Source organism: Lepeophtheirus salmonis, chromosome 6 (assembly GCF_016086655.4).
Source record: "Lepeophtheirus salmonis chromosome 6, UVic_Lsal_1.4, whole genome shotgun sequence".
Taxonomy (NCBI): Eukaryota; Metazoa; Arthropoda; class Copepoda; order Siphonostomatoida; family Caligidae; genus Lepeophtheirus; species Lepeophtheirus salmonis.
The window spans coordinates 56514779-56533020 of NC_052136.2; the positions used below are offsets into that span (position 1 = coordinate 56514779).

At 35.4% G+C, this 18242-nt stretch overlaps 4 protein-coding genes across 6 annotated transcripts; 2 read left to right on the forward strand and 2 right to left on the reverse strand.

Moving 5' to 3' along the window:
• Positions 1-4109: 4109 nt before the first annotated feature.
• On the reverse strand, positions 4110-6691 carry LOC121120532 (NSFL1 cofactor p47). The gene is made up of 5 exons (XM_040715413.2): positions 6392-6691; positions 6098-6305; positions 5751-6032; positions 4748-5163; positions 4110-4577 (listed from the first exon to the last, which is right to left on the reverse strand). Exons 1-5 carry the CDS (start codon positions 6434-6436, stop codon positions 4362-4364), a joined length of 1167 nt encoding a protein of 388 aa, XP_040571347.1. The 5' UTR covers positions 6437-6691; the 3' UTR covers positions 4110-4361.
• A 428-nt stretch (positions 6692-7119) lies between these two features.
• On the forward strand, positions 7120-9373 carry Naxd (NAD(P)HX dehydratase). The gene is made up of 3 exons (XM_040715414.2): positions 7120-7564; positions 7930-8353; positions 8412-9373. The coding sequence occupies exons 1-3, from the start codon at positions 7303-7305 to the stop codon at positions 8656-8658; spliced, it is 933 nt and encodes a 310-aa protein (XP_040571348.1). The 5' UTR covers positions 7120-7302; the 3' UTR covers positions 8659-9373.
• Positions 9179-10494, reverse strand: Roe1 (grpE protein homolog, mitochondrial Roe1). Its single transcript, XM_040715416.2, has 2 exons — positions 10040-10494; positions 9179-9987 (listed from the first exon to the last, which is right to left on the reverse strand). The coding sequence occupies exons 1-2, from the start codon at positions 10149-10151 to the stop codon at positions 9494-9496; spliced, it is 606 nt and encodes a 201-aa protein (XP_040571350.1). The 5' UTR covers positions 10152-10494; the 3' UTR covers positions 9179-9493.
• Positions 10495-10501: 7 nt separating this feature from the next.
• mio (GATOR complex protein mio) lies at positions 10502-14671 on the forward strand. 3 transcript variants are annotated; one of them, XM_040715410.2, is made up of 4 exons: positions 10502-10919; positions 11244-11703; positions 12293-12540; positions 12601-14671. In XM_040715410.2, the coding sequence occupies exons 2-4, from the start codon at positions 11289-11291 to the stop codon at positions 14521-14523; spliced, it is 2586 nt and encodes an 861-aa protein (XP_040571344.1). In that variant the 5' UTR covers positions 10502-10919; positions 11244-11288; the 3' UTR covers positions 14524-14671. The 3 variants fall into 3 exon arrangements, with proteins under 3 accessions (XP_040571344.1, XP_040571345.1, XP_040571346.1); XM_040715411.2 differs by having other exon boundaries at positions 10821-10961; XM_040715412.2 differs by lacking the exon at positions 10502-10919 and adding an exon at positions 10949-11071.
• Positions 14672-18242: the final 3571 nt, after the last annotated feature.

Sequence of the window (18242 nt, forward strand, 5' to 3'; positions counted from 1 at the left end):
ACGTGAGAATTTGTTTCATTGAATACAAGATAAATTAAATTATTACTGCTTAAAAGGGACATAAATAATAGTTATGTACTTTTTAGAGTGGATTGTTGCAGTAATTTATTAATTATCAGAAATGTATCACGGGAAGCGGAAAACGCATTTTAACAGAGAGTTGGTGATTTGTTCTATCTGTCAGAAGGAAATACAGAAGGACAACTTTAATGATCACAAAGTTAAACTCCATAAGAATGACCCCAGCTGCAAGTATCAAGTGAAAATTGATCATAAGAAGCAGAAAACATTGAACTTTGCTGTTAAGAAAACTTCCTCTGCTACATCCTCACCCTCAGTCACTGCCTCCTCCTGTCCCGATGACCCTGCTCCAGTTGAGGCCTTACTGCCTGAACCAAGATCTGAAAAGTCCGTTTCTGCTGAAGAGAAAGTTACTGCAGACACAGAAAATAATGGCGACTCATCAAATTACCCCAGCGGACGGATTTCTCATGGAATAAGACTTCCTAATCTCGATATCGGACCAATCTTCCCTCCCGAGCAGCTCTTTGTAGTCAACAACAACAATATTTCCCTGCAGAGGACTCTGAGACTAGCGAGAATGTCCAGGGAGGTGAGAAGAGCAAGACTGAGGAGATGGAGTTTGTGGACGGAGGCCCAGAGTACCCTGTCGTCTTCACGAGCCAGCTAGGTGACAAGATACTTACCGGGCGGGAGTCAAAGCGGAAGGACATCCATACCAGAACCAGAGTGGAGACTGAGCGGGAAACTGTGCCTAAAGTCGAGAGAGATCATCCTCTACAGCCCAAGTTACAAACATACAGTTCTCAGATAGATGACAAATACTCCAGAGACTTTCAATATGATTGGTTCCGTAAGTTCCCGTGGCTAGAATATGACGAGGTTAAAAAGTCAGCCAAGTGTTTCGCCTGTTCCAAATTTTCCATTTCCAACCTTGGGAAATTTAAGTTCAAAACATGGAAAAACAGTTCCTCGTTGAAAGTTCATTCTAACAACAAAAAGCACAAACTGTCGCTGGAAAAGTGGATCAATTTCCTCACATCAAAGAGAAAGAATACCTCGGTTCTCGGCCGTGCTCAGTCTCAACATGCTGAGGAAGTTGTGAAGTTGCGAGCTTATTTGAGGTATATTTTCCGAACTCTTGGGTTCCTCGCAAAGCAAGGATTGGCTTTTAGGGGCGATTCCGAAACAAGAGAAAAGTTGACGGAATCTAATGAAAACAGTCGAGGAAACTTCTTGGAGCTTTTGTCCCTGCGTTCACACGACAATCATATTCTCAAAGATAAACTGGAGGCCGAAGTCAAATTTTTTGGTTCAGCTGGGGCAGGTTTTGCCAAATGGACTTCACCTGACATCCAAAATGAGCTGATAGAGATTATAGCATCCAAAGGGACGGAAAATATAATTGAAGATGTCAAGACTTGTGCCGGCGATGATGACTACTGGTTCTCTGTGATTGTTGATGAGACATCAGATATGTCAAACACGGAGCAGTTCAGTCTGTCACTGGGGTATCTGACGAGTGAAGGCATCAAGAAAGAGAGCTTCCTCAAGTTTGTAAAAGTTACCCAGACTGACTGCAAATATTTGTTTGAGAAGCTTCACGAGGCTGTCAAGGATCTCGGCCTTAACCCCGCCCGCACTGTCTCCCTGGCCGCAGACGGTGCCTCCAACATATCCGGCATCAAGAAGGGTCTTGCCGCCAGGTGGAAGGAAGCAGCCCCACTGTGTGTCTACATCCACTGCTACGCCCATGTGCTCAATCTTGTAGTCAAGGATCTTCTCTCAGATATAACCCTGTTGAGAAATACAATGGGGACAGTACAAATTTTATACAACTTCACTGAAGGGTCACCAAAGAGGGCAGCAATCTACAAGTCGGTGGAGATAACAAGTAAAGATAACCCTGTTGAGAATACAATGGGGACAGTACTAATTTTATACAACTTCATTGAAGCATGCCAAGGTGATGTTTCTCTAGGCAGATATTGACACAGAAGACATGGTTTCGTCACAAATTGCTGCAGAGTTAATAAGCTCGGGAGTGTTCCGCCTGATGCCGGAGCTATACAAGGTGATCGTTATCCTGGCCTCAATGCCCATCAGCAGCTGTGAGGCGGAGCGGTCATTCTCCTGTCTCAGAAGGCTCAAGAACCACATGAGGACCACCATGGACCAGGAGAGGCTCTCCTCCCTCACCCTCTTGAACATGGACAGGGTGATGGTGGACAAGGTGCTCCATGAAGACATGGACAGTTTGATTGACACCTTTGCGTCAAGGAAAGAGAGGAAAAACTTCTTCTTCTAATCATGATAAAGAACACATGCATTTTTTTCAAACACATCACCACGTATACATGCGAGTTAAGAACATCAAGGCTTGTGAACATAATTTATTTTCTGTCGATGTAACCGTTTCATGGTATATTATAATCTCGTTCATTATCTTCATCCGTTATTATTTTAAAAATATTTAAGGAGGTTTAAATTGTTTGACTTAATTGTATAGTTCAAAAATTTTCTCTCATTCTTGCACCGTGCATTTTATACTCCATTATACTCCTTCCTTTATGAATAGGTCGGCATTGACTTTCCGTCTAGAGTTTTTCCTTTTCATTTTATTTTTCCCAATGTTTGCCTGAAGAAAATAATGGTCTGACAGTCCATTGGACGATATTCTTGCAAGATTTAATCTATGCTGTAGCATTTGCCCTGTTTAAATATCCCACGTTCACCACTGAAAATCAACCATTCACCCTTGTAAAGCGGACCGAAAAATCTTCCTGACATACGGCACTGTATATGTATACCGTATACGATCAAAGATCGATCAGACCATATATATCTTTCTCTTTTGATCAATCATTGTTTTCATTAAATATGGTTAAAAGCACCCTAATTTGGTTAGTATATTAGAAATATAAAAGAAGGACTACGAAATATATTGCCTGTCATCAGACATTCAATTTGAATTTCAACTCAGGGAAGAGATAAATAAAATTAATGTTCTTGACATCAAGTCTGCCTGACGTGGTCGAAAAAATGATAACTGAAATTCAATGTTGACTAGTTACGTTGATTTTCGGATAGATCTATGTGATTTTTGACTAGTATAGGTGGAAAAAATATCATCTAGCTGATGGCTAGAAAGCTTTGGTGATTTTTGTACTAGTTAGCCGATTTATAATAATGTCAGGAATATAAATAAAAAATTATAGGTTCAATTTTGCGTTTGTAAATTGATTATAAAAAGTTTCAATATAATAGCTCGCAGCACACCTAGGGCCGGATCGACCTTATTGTAGGCTAATTTGAGACTGCATACTAAAACAAGGATGACCATTTACGTAAATAGTCACTATAGGCATCTTTAGTTTTAGTTTGTCTTTCATGTAGTTACATAGTAAAGCCTATTTTTAGAGTAGATCTACTCTAGAATAGTTATAAAATCAAAGAGGGAATTGAATTTAAACTTCCGTTTAATGAATTGTATGGGACACTGCTTATATTTGTTTTAATATATCTTGACCGACTCAATAAATATGCAGGCGATTGGGGTTTTTTGAATGTGAAAATCAACTCATCATTTGAGCCGAGACGACTTTACACAACGCAAAACAGATGTAAATAACCCAATTTCTATTAATATAAGTTGTGACACCCTTAATACTTAAGTTAGTTGAATAATACTATAAAAACTAAGTTATCACTTATACTTTGATATTCATAAAACATTCATAATATAAGAAGGGGCCATTTAAAAAAATGTTTGCACCAGAACAATAATAATTTGGACCTCATTATCTTCGTCAACAATTAAGACCAACTTTTACCATCAATACTAATTCCTTACTCATGGCCATGATGATTGATACACACATCATTCATAGTATGTCTTGCACTAATTAGCCTGTTTTAAATCAGCCTGATCATTCTATTCCCTATACATCATCAGTGCCATTTGATAGAAAAAAAATTAAATATTCTGATTCCCTCGAATATCGTAAATGAAACCTTTAATCATTATTTTTCTTTCAAGATGACATAAAATTTTATTGAAAACGCATCGACGTCAATGTATTCGACCATTTTTCATTTTAAGAGAAAATCATAACAAATTTATTTCATTGCTGGATTATTATAATTTAATTTTTTTTGTAACTGATATTACTAAGTGAAAAACTTAATATTATAAAAAAATATTTCAAACATGACATAAAATCTACAAACCACATATGAACATTCTTATCGTATAAAATGATGGGTATTTATTTATGTAAAGCTGGATATTTTTTAATAATTAATTAATGATGTTTAATTACATTTAAAAGATGTTCGTTTTACTTTGGCCTAAGAAGAATTGCAGCTCCGAGGAGTCCTGCAGTCTCTAGAGTTTCAGAGTCATTGATAAGTTCTTTGTTTGGAAACGTTGTTTGGAGAGAAAATGATGTGGATGCATATTCTGGTCGAGCAATAGTGATATATCTTCTTAGATCACTAACAGTGTGAGTGTTATTAAGCTTAACCACAAGACGTGTTCCGTTACTTAGTCTCACCTAAAGAAATATGAAGAAAATTTGATTAAGGTAATCATTGATAACGATGCATTTATACACAAGACCGTAAGAACTCTGAGGAGGAGGGGTCATTTTTTTATATTCAAAAATAAAACAATCTGTTGTCTCCCCGTGTTTGAGAGCTTCCAACGGCCCTGATACGAACCTACCTGGAGACTTGTGGAGGGCTGTGCATCATCGACCTTGATTTGCTCCGAAGCTTTTCCTTCAGAATTTTTTTGGTCTTCAGCACTACCTGAAGATTTTATTTCCATATTAGGAAGTACAGAGCCAAGAATATGACCCGCTCCTTGAAAAGGCTTTACTGAAACTTTGGGTTTGACAAATTCTTCATGTTTGTGATCTTCCATTTTGATATTGACTTCCCCGCCATGAGCTTCTCTGACAAGTTCCAAAGGTACTTTGCCCTTCATAATACAACTTAGAAATTCTCTGTTAGTAGGATCATCATAGGCTCTTAATGGCCCATCATCAAGGCTGAAACCATTTTGCCACATTTTTAATGTAAATTCGCATTCTTCCCGCTTCGATTTTGACATTGAGGGAACTACTTCACTATCATTATCTGTATTGGAATAATTTATATATTATACAAATCCACTTCATAATAGTACCATTCTAAGTCAATGAACTTATTTTTCCCTTCATGACTTGAAATATGTATCAAGAACCGAATGTAAATTGTCCCAAATGCAAAAGTGATATCATTTATATTGGAATGAGGTTCTAGGAAGATTTGTCGAAAAATGTTTTATAATATAAATTAAACCTTCTAGTCAATCCACATATCACTTTATCTATTTATAATTTCAGTGAAATGAGTTCTAATGATGAAGCATTGTTTTTTTTTTTTTTTTAGATTTTTGTTTCTTCTTATACATGTGCTTGGATATTATATCGATTTATTTTAATAGGACAATAAATTGACTCAAATTATAAATGAAATACTCAGAAGAGAAATAGTAAGCTTCTTACAAATACCTTTTATTACAAGATCCATACTTGTAATAATAGGACGAATCTCAAACTCAATAAACCGAAATAGTAATGCATAAATGCTTAGGTGGGAAGTTTAATTGCTATAATATAATATTTTTTCCCGATATTTCCTAGAACCGGAAATACAGAATGATTTGTCTCAAATGTACTTACCATTTGACCCCAATTTAAAACCAGTTCCTCCAAATGAATTGAGACTCCTGGATGTTAACGAGGAGGAGTCTCCGTCCTCGTCCACTTCAGCGCCTTGTTCTCTGGCTTTTTTAAACATTTCTTTCACGAAATCTTGACCACCTTTTTTGGGTGGACCTAGAATTTGTTGCCCACTCGTGGATGATCCTCCAGCATAAAAGGCTTGTCCAGTCTCTTTGTCATCATCATCCTCATCCTCATCAGACATTGTAGTCGCTAAAGAGTGGATATTCGAATTTCCTCCTACATAATAAAGAGAAAATGAATATTTGGAACTAAATAGTAACTCTAATTGAATGAGCCAGCACCATAGGAGTTCTTTTTAGAGTTGGATTTCCCGGCCGAAAAGGACTGCGAGGAAGATGTCTGCGAGGCGGAAGAGGCTGGGCCTGTCTCTGAAGGCACCGACTCAAACTCAGGCTCTCCATCATAAAAAGCCGCTAACGCCATCTCAAGTTGTCCTTGGGCAGAGTCTAAAAAGAATTTGGCCTTGTCCGAATCCGCTCCCGTGATAGACTGCGGAAAAAGGAAGAGTTCACTTCACATTTACAAACCACAAAAAATACAATAGACAAAATGGATAGTATTTATTAAATAATTACTTGGAATTGAGCAAGTAATTCAGATTCAGATGCTCCAGATGCCATGTTTCCTGCTTCAAATAAATGCAATGTGTAATAAAAGAACTAGAGGGACTTGTAAATAGTAATTAATTAGTAAGTATCCAATGCAGCCAATTTCATTCAATATATAGACAGAGGATGACTTCTTATTAATATTATATTTGTTCGACAAATTTCAAGAAGCGATGACGTCATCATTTGTAATCGTAGTCTTCCTTCTTTAACAACCTATGCCACAACCTATCTACATACGTAATATAAAAATAATTTATATTCTATTCCATCGAGCCTTCTTGATTCGACGTTCATATAATCTAATTAAATTAAATGAGCTCATTCATCACTGTAAATCTATTATTTAGGAGTTAAAAATGATGTAATATGTTGGGCTTTCATGATATGATTTCCAGACTAGGTGCAATTTCTTGTCAAACATAAGTCAACATAGATTACTTGTTATAACTTATAATATAGGACGTAGTCTTGTTTACCTACCCATAAAAAATTGCAAAAACTCTTCTTCCCCTCTTAGGATGGACAAAATGTAAGTCCCGGGGAAAGTTCTCTTTTAAGTTGCATGATATATGCGAGGACTTTTAAGGGCAAATTACGTCAGAATGGGGACTACTCAGTATTCAAGTATGAAGTACTAAGGCCATAGATGTTGTGTAAATTGTAAGTAGAGTAGTAGCAGTGTGAAAAGGTAGAATGAATCAAATTTGGGTTGACTAATAAAGTAAGGCCTAAGAATACAAGAAGGCCTTTCTCCCCCTACGTAAGGCAAGCGTAGACGTCCCAAGAGTGTGTGCAGTGGACCTCCCCCCTTTGCACTGAGGTCTCTCAATTGACAGTTCTTAACTCCATTCCCTTCTATATCTCATCCCCTCAAAATGACCTCTGAAAACCCTCGACAATTGGAATTGGTTCAAGTGGTTAAAAAAGTGGTGCCTCAATTAAGCAATGCTCTACGTAAAGGACAATGCGGGAGGATTGGAGTGTTTGGAGGCTGTGTGATTTACACTGGAGCACCTTATTTCTCAGGGATCTCAGCTCTTAAATGTGGAGCAGATCTTGTTCACATCATTTGCGAAAAAGAAGCTGGGCATGTTATCAAGTCCTATAGTCCAGAACTTATCGTCCATCCCATTCTAGGTAATCACAAATACATCAAGAATTATCCGTGACCATTCATTATTAGGCCTAGGGATGGGAGAATTGTCGAAATCCTTGTAAGTTTCAGTCCAAAAGAAAAGTATATGTTGGCAACTTTCATGATGGACGACATATAGCCTAACAGAGGTCAGATAAAAACTATAGTGCAGCTCATTACTCGCTAATACCCTTAAATTTTCATAATAGAGAAAAATAATTAATGAGAACTCCGATCTGTCAGGTTACTAACTTATACTTTTGATAAATGTATGGTCACGAGGATTTCTACAATTTTCATATCCTTAATATTTAATTATTCCCCATTCTCCGTAATTCACTCATTCTCCCCATCTCTGACTATATAGATACGGAGTACGCCCTTGAAGAAATTGACAAATGGCTTCCCAGTTTTCATGGTGTTATTTTGGGTCCAGGTCTGGGTCGGAATCAGTCCATGTCTGCCAGAATAAGCCTTATCATTGAAAGAGTAAAAGCATTGAGCATACCATTAGTGATTGATGCTGATGGACTTTGGCATATCACAAATTCCCCAGGTGTGATCAAAGGCTATAAAAAAGCTGTTCTTACACCTAATGCCGTGGAGTTTTCACGTCTAGTAAAAAGTGTTCTAAAAAGAGACGTCACACCCAATGTGAGACCCGATCCTGTATTAGTGGGGGAAGTTGCCAGAGCATTGGGTGGAATCACTTTAGTTCATAAAGGAGAAATTGATATAATCACAGATGGGACATTAACGGAAATGTGCATTGATGACGGCTGTTCACGACGGTATTGAATATTTAGGTAGTAAAGTTTTGCTCAGATTTAAATTGTGTTCTATTCATAGATGCGGAGGACAGGGAGATCTATTGTCTGGCACTCTAGCTGTCTTTCTTTACTGGGCTTGCAAGAATCCCGTTGAAATTGAAAAAATTGGACCCGGAATACTCGCTGGATGGGCAGCTGCGCGGTTATCAAGAGCTTGTGCTGCTCAGGCTTTTGCGAGGCATGGAAGGTCTACTCTTACTTCAGATTTAATCACAGAAATTTACTCTGCTTTTTCTCGATTGTACGAATCTGAGACATGCATCTAAACCTATGGAAGTGCAATTGCATAATTAAAGAAAATAGTCCATTTTGTTATAAAGTGCAAAATTGCTTGTAATCTAAAATAGTCTTTAAGTATTTCTGGTAGGATTCCAATCGGTTTATTCAACATTCCCTCCTCAGTATATTTACTCCGTTAAGAATTAATTGTCTAATGTTATTTTTTTATAAATTTTATCCCATGCCAAGATTACGAACTTAAACGGTTAAGACTGAAGTCATGGTTGACTCAATGCTAAGCCTTTAATTTTTTCCATATGATTGGTCAAGGATGGTTGTAACTTGTAAGACGTCTATATATGAATACAATCACTCACTTGTTATCCTTAGTCACATACTTAATAATTCCGTCGTCACTGTTGGTCAAATGAAGCAAGTTTCCATTCTTAAAAATCTCTTTTTAATTGTTAAGATAAATGATTGAAAAATGTAACGTTTTTTAGTTATTCCAAACCATTTAAAGTATATATTATTTAATGCCAAGGTTGAAATAATGACAACGAAAAAAATATTTAATCTATTTTATTTAACTGTGAAGTACCGAAACCGAGTGTCAGATCGTACTGACTGTCTACATTATACATATGTAACCAATCAACAAAATAGGGCGATACTTTAATATGTATTATTGTAATTAATTAATCGTTCTTATATATATTTATATGTAATTGTTTGTTGCTTTGATATAAAAATATAACTTATTTGAGGGTAGATTTAATAAGACAGACTGATAAACGAACTCAAGGTGAGTCACTCAATTAAATAAAACCGACTCCTTCCACCAGGGGCTCTTCCTCACACTAATAAGAGTATTTTTTTAAATTATTTCTTGGAAACACCAACAACTGCTGGACGAATCGTCCTCCCTTGAAGAATGAATCCCACTTTCTGAACATCAAGAACAATGTTATCCTCCACTCCTTTCGGAGCTGGGATCTGAAATGCAGCTTCATGCTTGTTAGGATCGAATTTTTCGTTCAGAGGATTTTCTTTGACAAGGCCGTGACGTGTAAAGACTTGTAATAGTTGTGACTCTGTGAGTTTTATTCCATCACGAATATCTTTACTCGCATCTTCAGGAAGTGTTTCCACTGCCTTACTTAGCACATCACTCACATCCAGCAGATCCTTACAGAAACTTTGGATTCCGAAAATCTTTGCGTCATTGATTTGTTTCGTTAACCTTTGTCGCATATTCTCGTTCTCAGCAATAGAGCGACGATACTTGTCCAAGAGATCCACATTCTTTCCTCTAAGCTCTTCAATTTCTTCTCTTAACTTGAAGATTTCAGGGGATTCCGTCGCTTCTTCGACATCTGGGAAGGAAGACATTCAAAACAAAACTAGTGAGGTCAAATAACTACATACCTTTTGAATCGGATGTATTGAATCTGAGTGCAAGTGAGGATCGAAGTAAGGAACTCCTACCTCCACAGAGACGACCAGATCTTTGGAGAAGAGATGGGATCACCGTGGCCATACTGAATTTGATAGTTGAAATTGCAATTAGTAAGCGATTCGTTTCAAAAGAGGGCGCTCTGAACCCTTTTCATAACATTCAAACAAGCACTCATTACATAATTACAGACAAACAACCCACAACCAAACAAACACCTGGCCGGAAATAAAAATATAGAGGTGACAAGGATATTTATTTAGCTGCTTGGCTTTTTTAGGCAGACAGATAATAAATATTATGCACTTGAGAAGTGCACTGCATCTGTTGCCTGTTGTACAAAATATTTTAAAATCTGTAGGAAAAATCCGCCTATAAAATTGATGGCTGGTTTGGCAAAAAAGTGTTGGGGTAGCATACCAAAGTTAACAGCTGAATGCAACAGAACTGTCTTTCGTATACCTTGTCATGTCTAAGACTATATATATTTATTAATTATTTATCTATGTTTTTGACACTAACGAAACACGGACTAACAGTAAGAGTAATTTAAGACCCTCCAGGCTAAGGGTGAGACACGACTTAGTAGCAAGGCACCTCTTCTTCCTCGAATGACCTACCATGGAGAGCCAGAGGAATCGCTATACTAGAATACAAAGTGCACTTTAGTATCTACTATCTACCAACGTAGTCGACATCACTTTAATTCAGAATTTTAGACATCTTTAAGACTGGATCTATCTTATATCCAATTGGCAATCACACATCGTCATCATTCTTTATCATTTATGCCTTATGGAATAATAATTATTTATAACTTCTTCTAGATCTGCGTGTTAAAACAACACTTAAGTAAGAATCTATCTCCAATTCTTGGCTTTCCTCTTTGTTGAGGTATTGTTTAATTCACATAATGATTCTGTTCATAATTTGTACTTATTTTCCCTGAGTTGTTTTGTAAAAAGAAAGAAATAAGATAAATGATCATGATATGATATCATATGGTATAATTTATAAATTATATAGAATCCCCTTGACTTATGTTAATTTTGAACATGAAAATGAAAAATGTGATTGGGAGATGAATTGAGAATTCCTCTATTAGTATTTGGATTCGGGTCTCCTGTGGGCTGTATCTATCTAATCAAATGTAATAAATGTTTCACTTATTTTTAGTTTGGTATCCAATCGTCTTGAGCCATCGAAGAGGATTCTTACAATATGAGTTATGTGGATGTCGCATGGATTCCTGGATCTGAGGATCGTTTGCTCACATGGGGCTCAAGTATAAAGCTCTATAGAATTTCTGATGATGAAGGATGTGATTTACGGTCGGAGCTGGAAGGGGAAATTCCTCAACCTCCTCATTACATGAAATGTCTGGCTCCCCTTAGAGCAGCCAATGGAGAAGCTCGGGCTGTGACAGGGGGTGCCAATGGACGGATAAGCCTTCTTTCATTTGATTCTCGAAGTGGATCTGTTCGTGAATTCGGAAAACCAGCATCTTCTAGAGCCGTTTTGGGTCTATCATGGAATGGGAATTCCCTTCTAGCTGCAGCATTCGAAAAAAATAGAAATGAACCAGCTCTTAAAATCTTTGATGCATCTCCATTCCTAGCATCGCATAATCATCCTTGTAAGTCTATCTATAAACTAAACCTGATCGTTAAAACGTATTAGCTATTAATTCCTCCATGTTTTTTTCAAATTTACTTTTTGAGATTCCTATCAAAAATAATCCAACAAATTATAACCATTTTGGCAACCGCAAGATTGAGACAAAGCATCATATCATTTGATTAAATTACATCCTAGAATTTTTTTTCTTCAAATTTTGAATTCTGTGCTATTACTTTTATTTTATTGAGGACATTTCATAGGATTTTATGGAAGTTATTATTTTTTAGCAATAAATAATTTTCTTTCAAAAAAATCGTTAAAGTTATGACGATTGAAATTACTATTTAATTACCTTATATTACATACATTGTTCAATGAGCTCAAAAGGATTAATAAATCTGGATGAACTTTTAAAAATGGGCACATTTGGATTTTCAATGGTTAACTAATTAAAAACTTGCAGTAAATATGTTGTTTTTTTTGAAAAAAGTGTTAATTTGGTTTATATTTTTAATACATGGGATTTTGATTTATAGATAAATAATGGACATTTCTTCTATAAACCTTTTCCAATTTTTATAACATATGATTTTAATTATTTTTAGTGGGGCAAGAGCATGTAAGATCACCTCTGGGAATTGAATATGGAGAGACGTGTTCAAGTTTATGCTGGATCAATACATTTGGGGGAGAAACATTGGTCTATGGATCTAGTGGTAAATATCTTCGACTCATAGATATTCGACAAGACTCTAGTAGGGGTGCTAGAGCTTCTACTTCTACTAGAGCTGTTTATGGTGTAACAGTAGATCCCTTTCTTGACTGTCGAATTGCTTCCCATGTTGATAACCAAGTACTTAATTTTCCAACTAGATCACTAAATACGTTAATATTACTATTTTCCCATTTATAGGTTGTTATTTGGGATACTAGGAATTTCGATAAACCCATTATAACCCATTCTCAGAATAGAAAGATTACAAAGATATCATGGAGTCCTACTCGTATGGGACTACTCTGTTCTATTACAGATAACGCTGATTCCTTACTACTTCATGACATTCAGAGTTGGGCTGTCATCATGGAAGATGGTGAACCAGCTGTCACTGAAAGGAAACTTTTATTAGAGCCCTCTGTGGATAGTCAAGTATTTACTTCTTTTGTTTGGCATCCAGCCTCCGAAAATACACTTATATCAACTACAAATAAAGGAATTTTAAAGCGTAATGTAGTTCCAGAACGAATTTCTCCAAGTTGGGGAGCTCGACATAGTCTCTGTTGGCCTCAAGGTGGTGTTTTACGTATGTACGATGCTAGTTCTGAATTGTTTTCTGAAATAGAAGATATTTCACATGTAATGCAAGTTCGAGCTAGTCAAGGATATGGGCCACAACTTGAAGAAAACATGAAGATTTTAAGTACTGACGCAGCTCTTTCAACAGCTTGGAAGTGGATTTTAACTACTAAACAACTTTTGGAAAATGACAAGGATTTGAAAGTGGAATTTCCATCAAACTCACCTCCAGGTGTACGTACTGTGTTGAAAATACTCGTACCACAGGAGTCTAGTGCCTCTGATACACTTTCTGAGCAAAGGTCCTGGCATGGAATTAATTTATTGAAACCTCGAAGATTTTATCGTAGTACTTCAAGAGAAAAGGCTATAAAGATAGCTGGATGGTCCTCAGGTGCTGGATATGATAACTCGGAGCTTATTAGTTTTCTTGAATCCTTAGAAAAAAATGGAGAGTATACCCGGGCTGCGGCAATAGCTCTCTTTTCATTAGATTTACGACTCTCGCTGACGATTCTCCAAAGAGGAGCTTCCAACTGTCAGTCTGAAGATAAAGAAAAGGCAACTTCGATGCGAATGGTTTCTATGGCCTTGTCAGGCTATACTGAGGATAAATCTGGACTTTGGCATGAAATGGTTCCTGGAACGAATACTTTGGTTGGAGATCCATACCTCCAAATTTTGTTCACTTTTTTGATGTACTCCCAAGAAGACTATAAGGCAATATTAGACTCTGATCTGCAACTGGGAGATAAAGTCGCATTTGCCTGTGGATATTTGTCAGATACACACCTTACAGAGTATATTGAATCTAATTGGAATCAATTGAAAGAAAAAGGTAATTTGTTAGGTCTCATATTATGTGGAATGAGAAGTGTTGAATCGGTAGAATTATTACAACGATATTTAGATATTACGGGTGATATTCAAACTGTATCGTGGATGACGTCCAAAGGGCTATTTAGTGAGCTTATTTTAGATAATCCCAGACCTCAAATTTGGATAAATTGCTTCAGAAATTTACTTAACATGTGGAACTTGTGGTCAGTTCGTGCTGAGTTCGACATTTCAGTTAATGAAATTCTCAAAAAACCCTTGCAACAAGTCTATGTGTCCTGCAACTTTTGTGGAAGATGTATTGGACAGCATGTGAAAACTGGTATGCCTCGACCCCTTGCATTTGTACAAAAACAATCGCAACTACAGCCTTTCAAATCTAATGGATGGCTTCAAGCATGTTCATCTTGTAGGAAACCACTTCCTCGATGCTCAGTGTGTCTTATCAATATGGGTACAATGTCAGGTCTCAATATTCATGCTGCACCTCCTTCGAGAGACAAACCAAAGAAGATCAGCCCTTTCAAAAACTTCTTTAGTTGGTGTCAAACATGTAGGCATGGAGGACATGCTCTACATATATTGGATTGGTTCAAGGATCATGCTGAATGCCCAGTCTCAGGGTGCTCTTGCAAATGTTCTGTCTTAGATGGTGGATTGCTTTCCTCAAATAAAGAATCGGAAAATGCAATTGAACTTGTTTAGTGCTTTTTACGAAGATATTAAATTTATTACTTATTCTGTTTATATCTCGATTACAATAATTATTTATTTTTATTAGACCAATATATGAAATCATTTACACTTCAACGACAAAATAACAAATAAATATAATTCAATACCAGATATAAAAGCTTTTTTCAATCATAAATAATTTTAATTAAGATTTTTATAATAGCTTATTTACAGACGCGAAAGTCTCATTTGAAAATAATTTTAAGGGGTTTTTAATGAATTTCATTTAAAAGATGAAAAGGCTCCTTGATCAGAAGGTCAGCATACTTTTTTTAGTGTTATCCCAAAAGAACTAGTTGTAAAATCAATTTACCTCAAGCTAGTGTAGGGGCTTCAGCAAGATTATATATATATTTTTTTTTTTTTTGGGGGGGGAGGGCTTGGTTTTTTGAGTTTTTTTGAAAATACATTTTTTTCAAAAATCCATATCTATTGATAAAAAATTTGAAAAATCCATAGCTGTTATCAAAAAATAATTTTTTTTGGAAAAAATTTCAGAAATAAAACCAAAAGAAGTACTAGTAAAAAGCAAAAAATTCTTTTTTTTTTTTTTTTTGGGGGCAACAGCCCTTTCCAGCCCAACACCTGCAGACGCTCCTGCAGTGGCATGTTGTTTATTCCATTTAACACTAAGAAGTATTACTCCCATTACCTTTAAAATGTTATAAATTAACCCATTTGGGGTAATTTTCCTCTGTTCCCCGACCATACGTTACGACAGCCTCCGGGATATCCGTCCCTGCTTGACCATATTTTGTTATATTTTCTCATTTATTTATTAATCCTCATATTTTTACTCTTTACGAAAGAGTCATAGGTAGAATGGATTAAAATCTTCAAATCAGAGGAAAACTGATGAGACTGTCCTTTAGGAATTTTTACAATTGAAACGAAACAAAAATTAGAGTTCTGTCATGAACTACTATTAACTTTATGCTTCCATCCTTTTTATGTACATATATATACATACTAAGGAAGTACAAAATTTAATACTCCCATATTAAGGTTTTATTCTCTGTTAAATCATCAGTTTCAAAAGAATCCTATAAATTTGTATAATTGTAGTTGTTGGGAAAAAATCAAATTCTCACTAAATTAAAGAATTACCCTCTACGCAACAAATGGTTACTCCCTTATTTAAGATTCCATGAAGCTACATAATATAACAACGTTGACTAACAATTAATCAGTGGAACTTAAAATAAGTGGAAATTCACATTATATATTTATATTTTTTTTCTTCGATATACCTACATAAGTAGTGTACATTTAAATTAAGGGCAATCCATTTGTTCCAGGAAGTTATTTGAAATATGCACACTATTCAATGTTTCCGAGTTCACACATGAATACATATTAAACAATTTATCCCTAATGCATATAATTATGGAATACATTATCCTATATTATAAATTGTACAAGATGGACTGAAAAATGATTTGATAGCTATAATTACTCTTTTTAATACATATAAAGGCTTTAGTCTGTTCATTCTGGGTAGTCTTTGTTTCCTCCTAATAAGAAATTTATTAGAAGGAAACAAAAATTTAAACGACCACCATCAAGTAGCCAAAAATTAAATGTTAAATAAAATTTATAGGTATGGTAATGTCCCACTACATATAAAAAAAAACCTGACTTGCATCCCTTCACACTTATAAGTTCCTCCGTTCAATTGTGAAAAAATCCCGTTCAAGTATTCATTTGTTAATTTCTTTTTGTTCAATTTCTTTTTTAAATAAGCGAAACTAAATCCAATTTTGTTGCCAGCTGACTACAAAAAACTTTTTTCTCACCAGATGTCCATTTTTAGGTTCCCCTGGGACAGACAAATTTTATTAGGACTGTAGTTTTTTCTGACCGATCCAACACTACACAAATGACATTATTTTATCATTTTCCTTTATGACGTACGGATATTTTTCTTCCTTCGCAGGACTCACCTGATCAATTCTGTTAAATGCGTGAATTCATGGACGTTGAATAGTTACAGAGTATACTCCACACTCCTAGCGAGCAAAAAAGTTTTTGGGAAGCTAAAATAATTGTAAAAATATTAATGCTGTGATTTCTGTTTCGCACATAATTTGTTAAGAGCTTAAGAGTTAATAACTAGTTGTATTGTATTGTGGGTGTTAAGATCAAATTCCATTTTAGTCCTAATTTTCCAATACAAGAGCATATTCAATTAATTAGTTTTCAATTTTTCGTTGATAAATTATATATATTCCATGAATCAAGAAGTGATTTGTAATACAGGATCCATGCCACCGGTGGGGCCATGAGTGTATGATCCCTCACTTCTTTGTAATTTACAATCTTTTTGTAAATAGCCAATTGTAATGTATCTTTGACCTTCCCCATGAAAATAATATTGCTACTAGTTGTTTCCTCAAATGATGTTTTACATACTAAAACAGTGCCTAGGTTAGGCGTTAAAATAGATGCAGTTCCTGGACGGATTCATGCTTTGTCTATGTATAAGTTTCAACCTGTTATATATTTTGTTCAAAAATTTGTGGGATGCAACACAGATTTATACAAATTTTACTTGAAATAGTTACTGTAGACGATTGCGCTAGTTGGTTAAAGTTAGTTGAGGGCGAATAAGCATGATATCCACTGTTATTGAAATTTGATAGGTTTTTAATAATTAGGATTCCCATTTTAGTACATGTGGCTTTTGTTACTTTATTAGTGCGTAAAATTATTGGGTACACTCAAGATTGTAAAGGGACCAACAAGGTATCATCTTTATGGGTTTTGCGACCCTTTTCAGACGCACATACAAAAATTCTATTTTGGCTCAGACATAGGCTGAAAAAAATAATATCAAGTTCCTAACAACCCCCTCGAGCCAACACTATAACTACAGGTTAATTATTGTATCACCAATATTTTAGTCCTGATTTCAATTATACATCAGGGAATCAATTAATACATATCTACATAAGCCCAAAATATACACAACCAATGTTAAAAATACTCGGTTTGATATTTAAATGGAATTTTGATACCCTTCAGCCATATTGAATCATTTTTGATTTCTTCCCGTACTTCATAAACAGTTTCCCTTATGAGCGGTTGTACAACTATATTTACATTTCAAATTGACCCTTAATATCACAGTAATTTCTATCACTTTAGCCACTTCCAATAAAATTTAGGACTGAGCTCTGATACTTATTTGATTCGACAGTGTTTTTGACAGGTTGAGTATCCGAAGTACTTAGTTGGCCTACAACTTTTTCTTATACCTATCCTACTAGAAATAGAGTTGGGGGGGTATGGGGGCTACCCTCCAAATTAAAAATCAGTACTATATTCTTATATATAACTTGATAAAATGGACTTTAATGAAACTTTTGAAATTCAGCATCATAGCTTTAAAATTTAAACCTTTGAATCTCTTAACAAATAGAGAATTTCGTTTAAAAAATTCATTTTCAAATAGCTATAGAGATAACAAAATGGTTTTTGAAGAATTAAACTTTTCAAACATGACTTTTTCATCATTGCACAACAGAAGATTGTGTTAACAGATCTCCCTGAAGATCAGAAATCCTAATCCACACATTAAAACCATTTTTTTTTTTTGAAGGAGTTTACCTTTTTAAAACTATACTTTATAAATTTAAAAACTACAAAATTATTGCTTCAAGTATGAAAAGGCAATAATTTTGACAACA

Bases quoted from the DNA above. Each gene is read 5' to 3' on its own strand.
- Roe1 (XM_040715416.2), bottom strand. From the start codon at position 10,151: ATGGCCACGGTGATCCCATCTCTTCTCCAAAGATCTGGTCGTCTCTGT. The intron at 9,988-10,039 runs GTATGTAGTTAT...CTTCCTTCCCAG, and splicing joins CAATACATCCGATTCAAAAG to ATGTCGAAGAAGCGACGGAA.
- Naxd (XM_040715414.2), top strand. From the start codon at position 7,303: ATGACCTCTGAAAACCCTCGACAATTGGAATTGGTTCAAGTGGTTAAA. The intron at 7,565-7,929 runs GTAATCACAAAT...CTGACTATATAG, and splicing joins TATCGTCCATCCCATTCTAG to ATACGGAGTACGCCCTTGAA. The intron at 8,354-8,411 runs GTATTGAATATT...TTCTATTCATAG, and splicing joins GATGACGGCTGTTCACGACG to ATGCGGAGGACAGGGAGATC.
- LOC121120532 (XM_040715413.2), bottom strand. From the start codon at position 6,436: ATGGCATCTGGAGCATCTGAATCTGAATTACTTGCTCAATTCCAA. The intron at 6,306-6,391 runs GTAATTATTTAA...CTTTTTCCGCAG, and splicing joins AATTACTTGCTCAATTCCAA to TCTATCACGGGAGCGGATTC. The intron at 4,578-4,747 runs GTAGGTTCGTAT...ATATTTCTTTAG, and splicing joins AGCCCTCCACAAGTCTCCAG to GTGAGACTAAGTAACGGAAC.
- mio (XM_040715410.2), top strand. From the start codon at position 11,289: ATGAGTTATGTGGATGTCGCATGGATTCCTGGATCTGAGGATCGTTTG. The intron at 11,704-12,292 runs GTAAGTCTATCT...AATTATTTTTAG, and splicing joins AGCATCGCATAATCATCCTT to TGGGGCAAGAGCATGTAAGA. The intron at 12,541-12,600 runs GTACTTAATTTT...TCCCATTTATAG, and splicing joins CTTCCCATGTTGATAACCAA to GTTGTTATTTGGGATACTAG.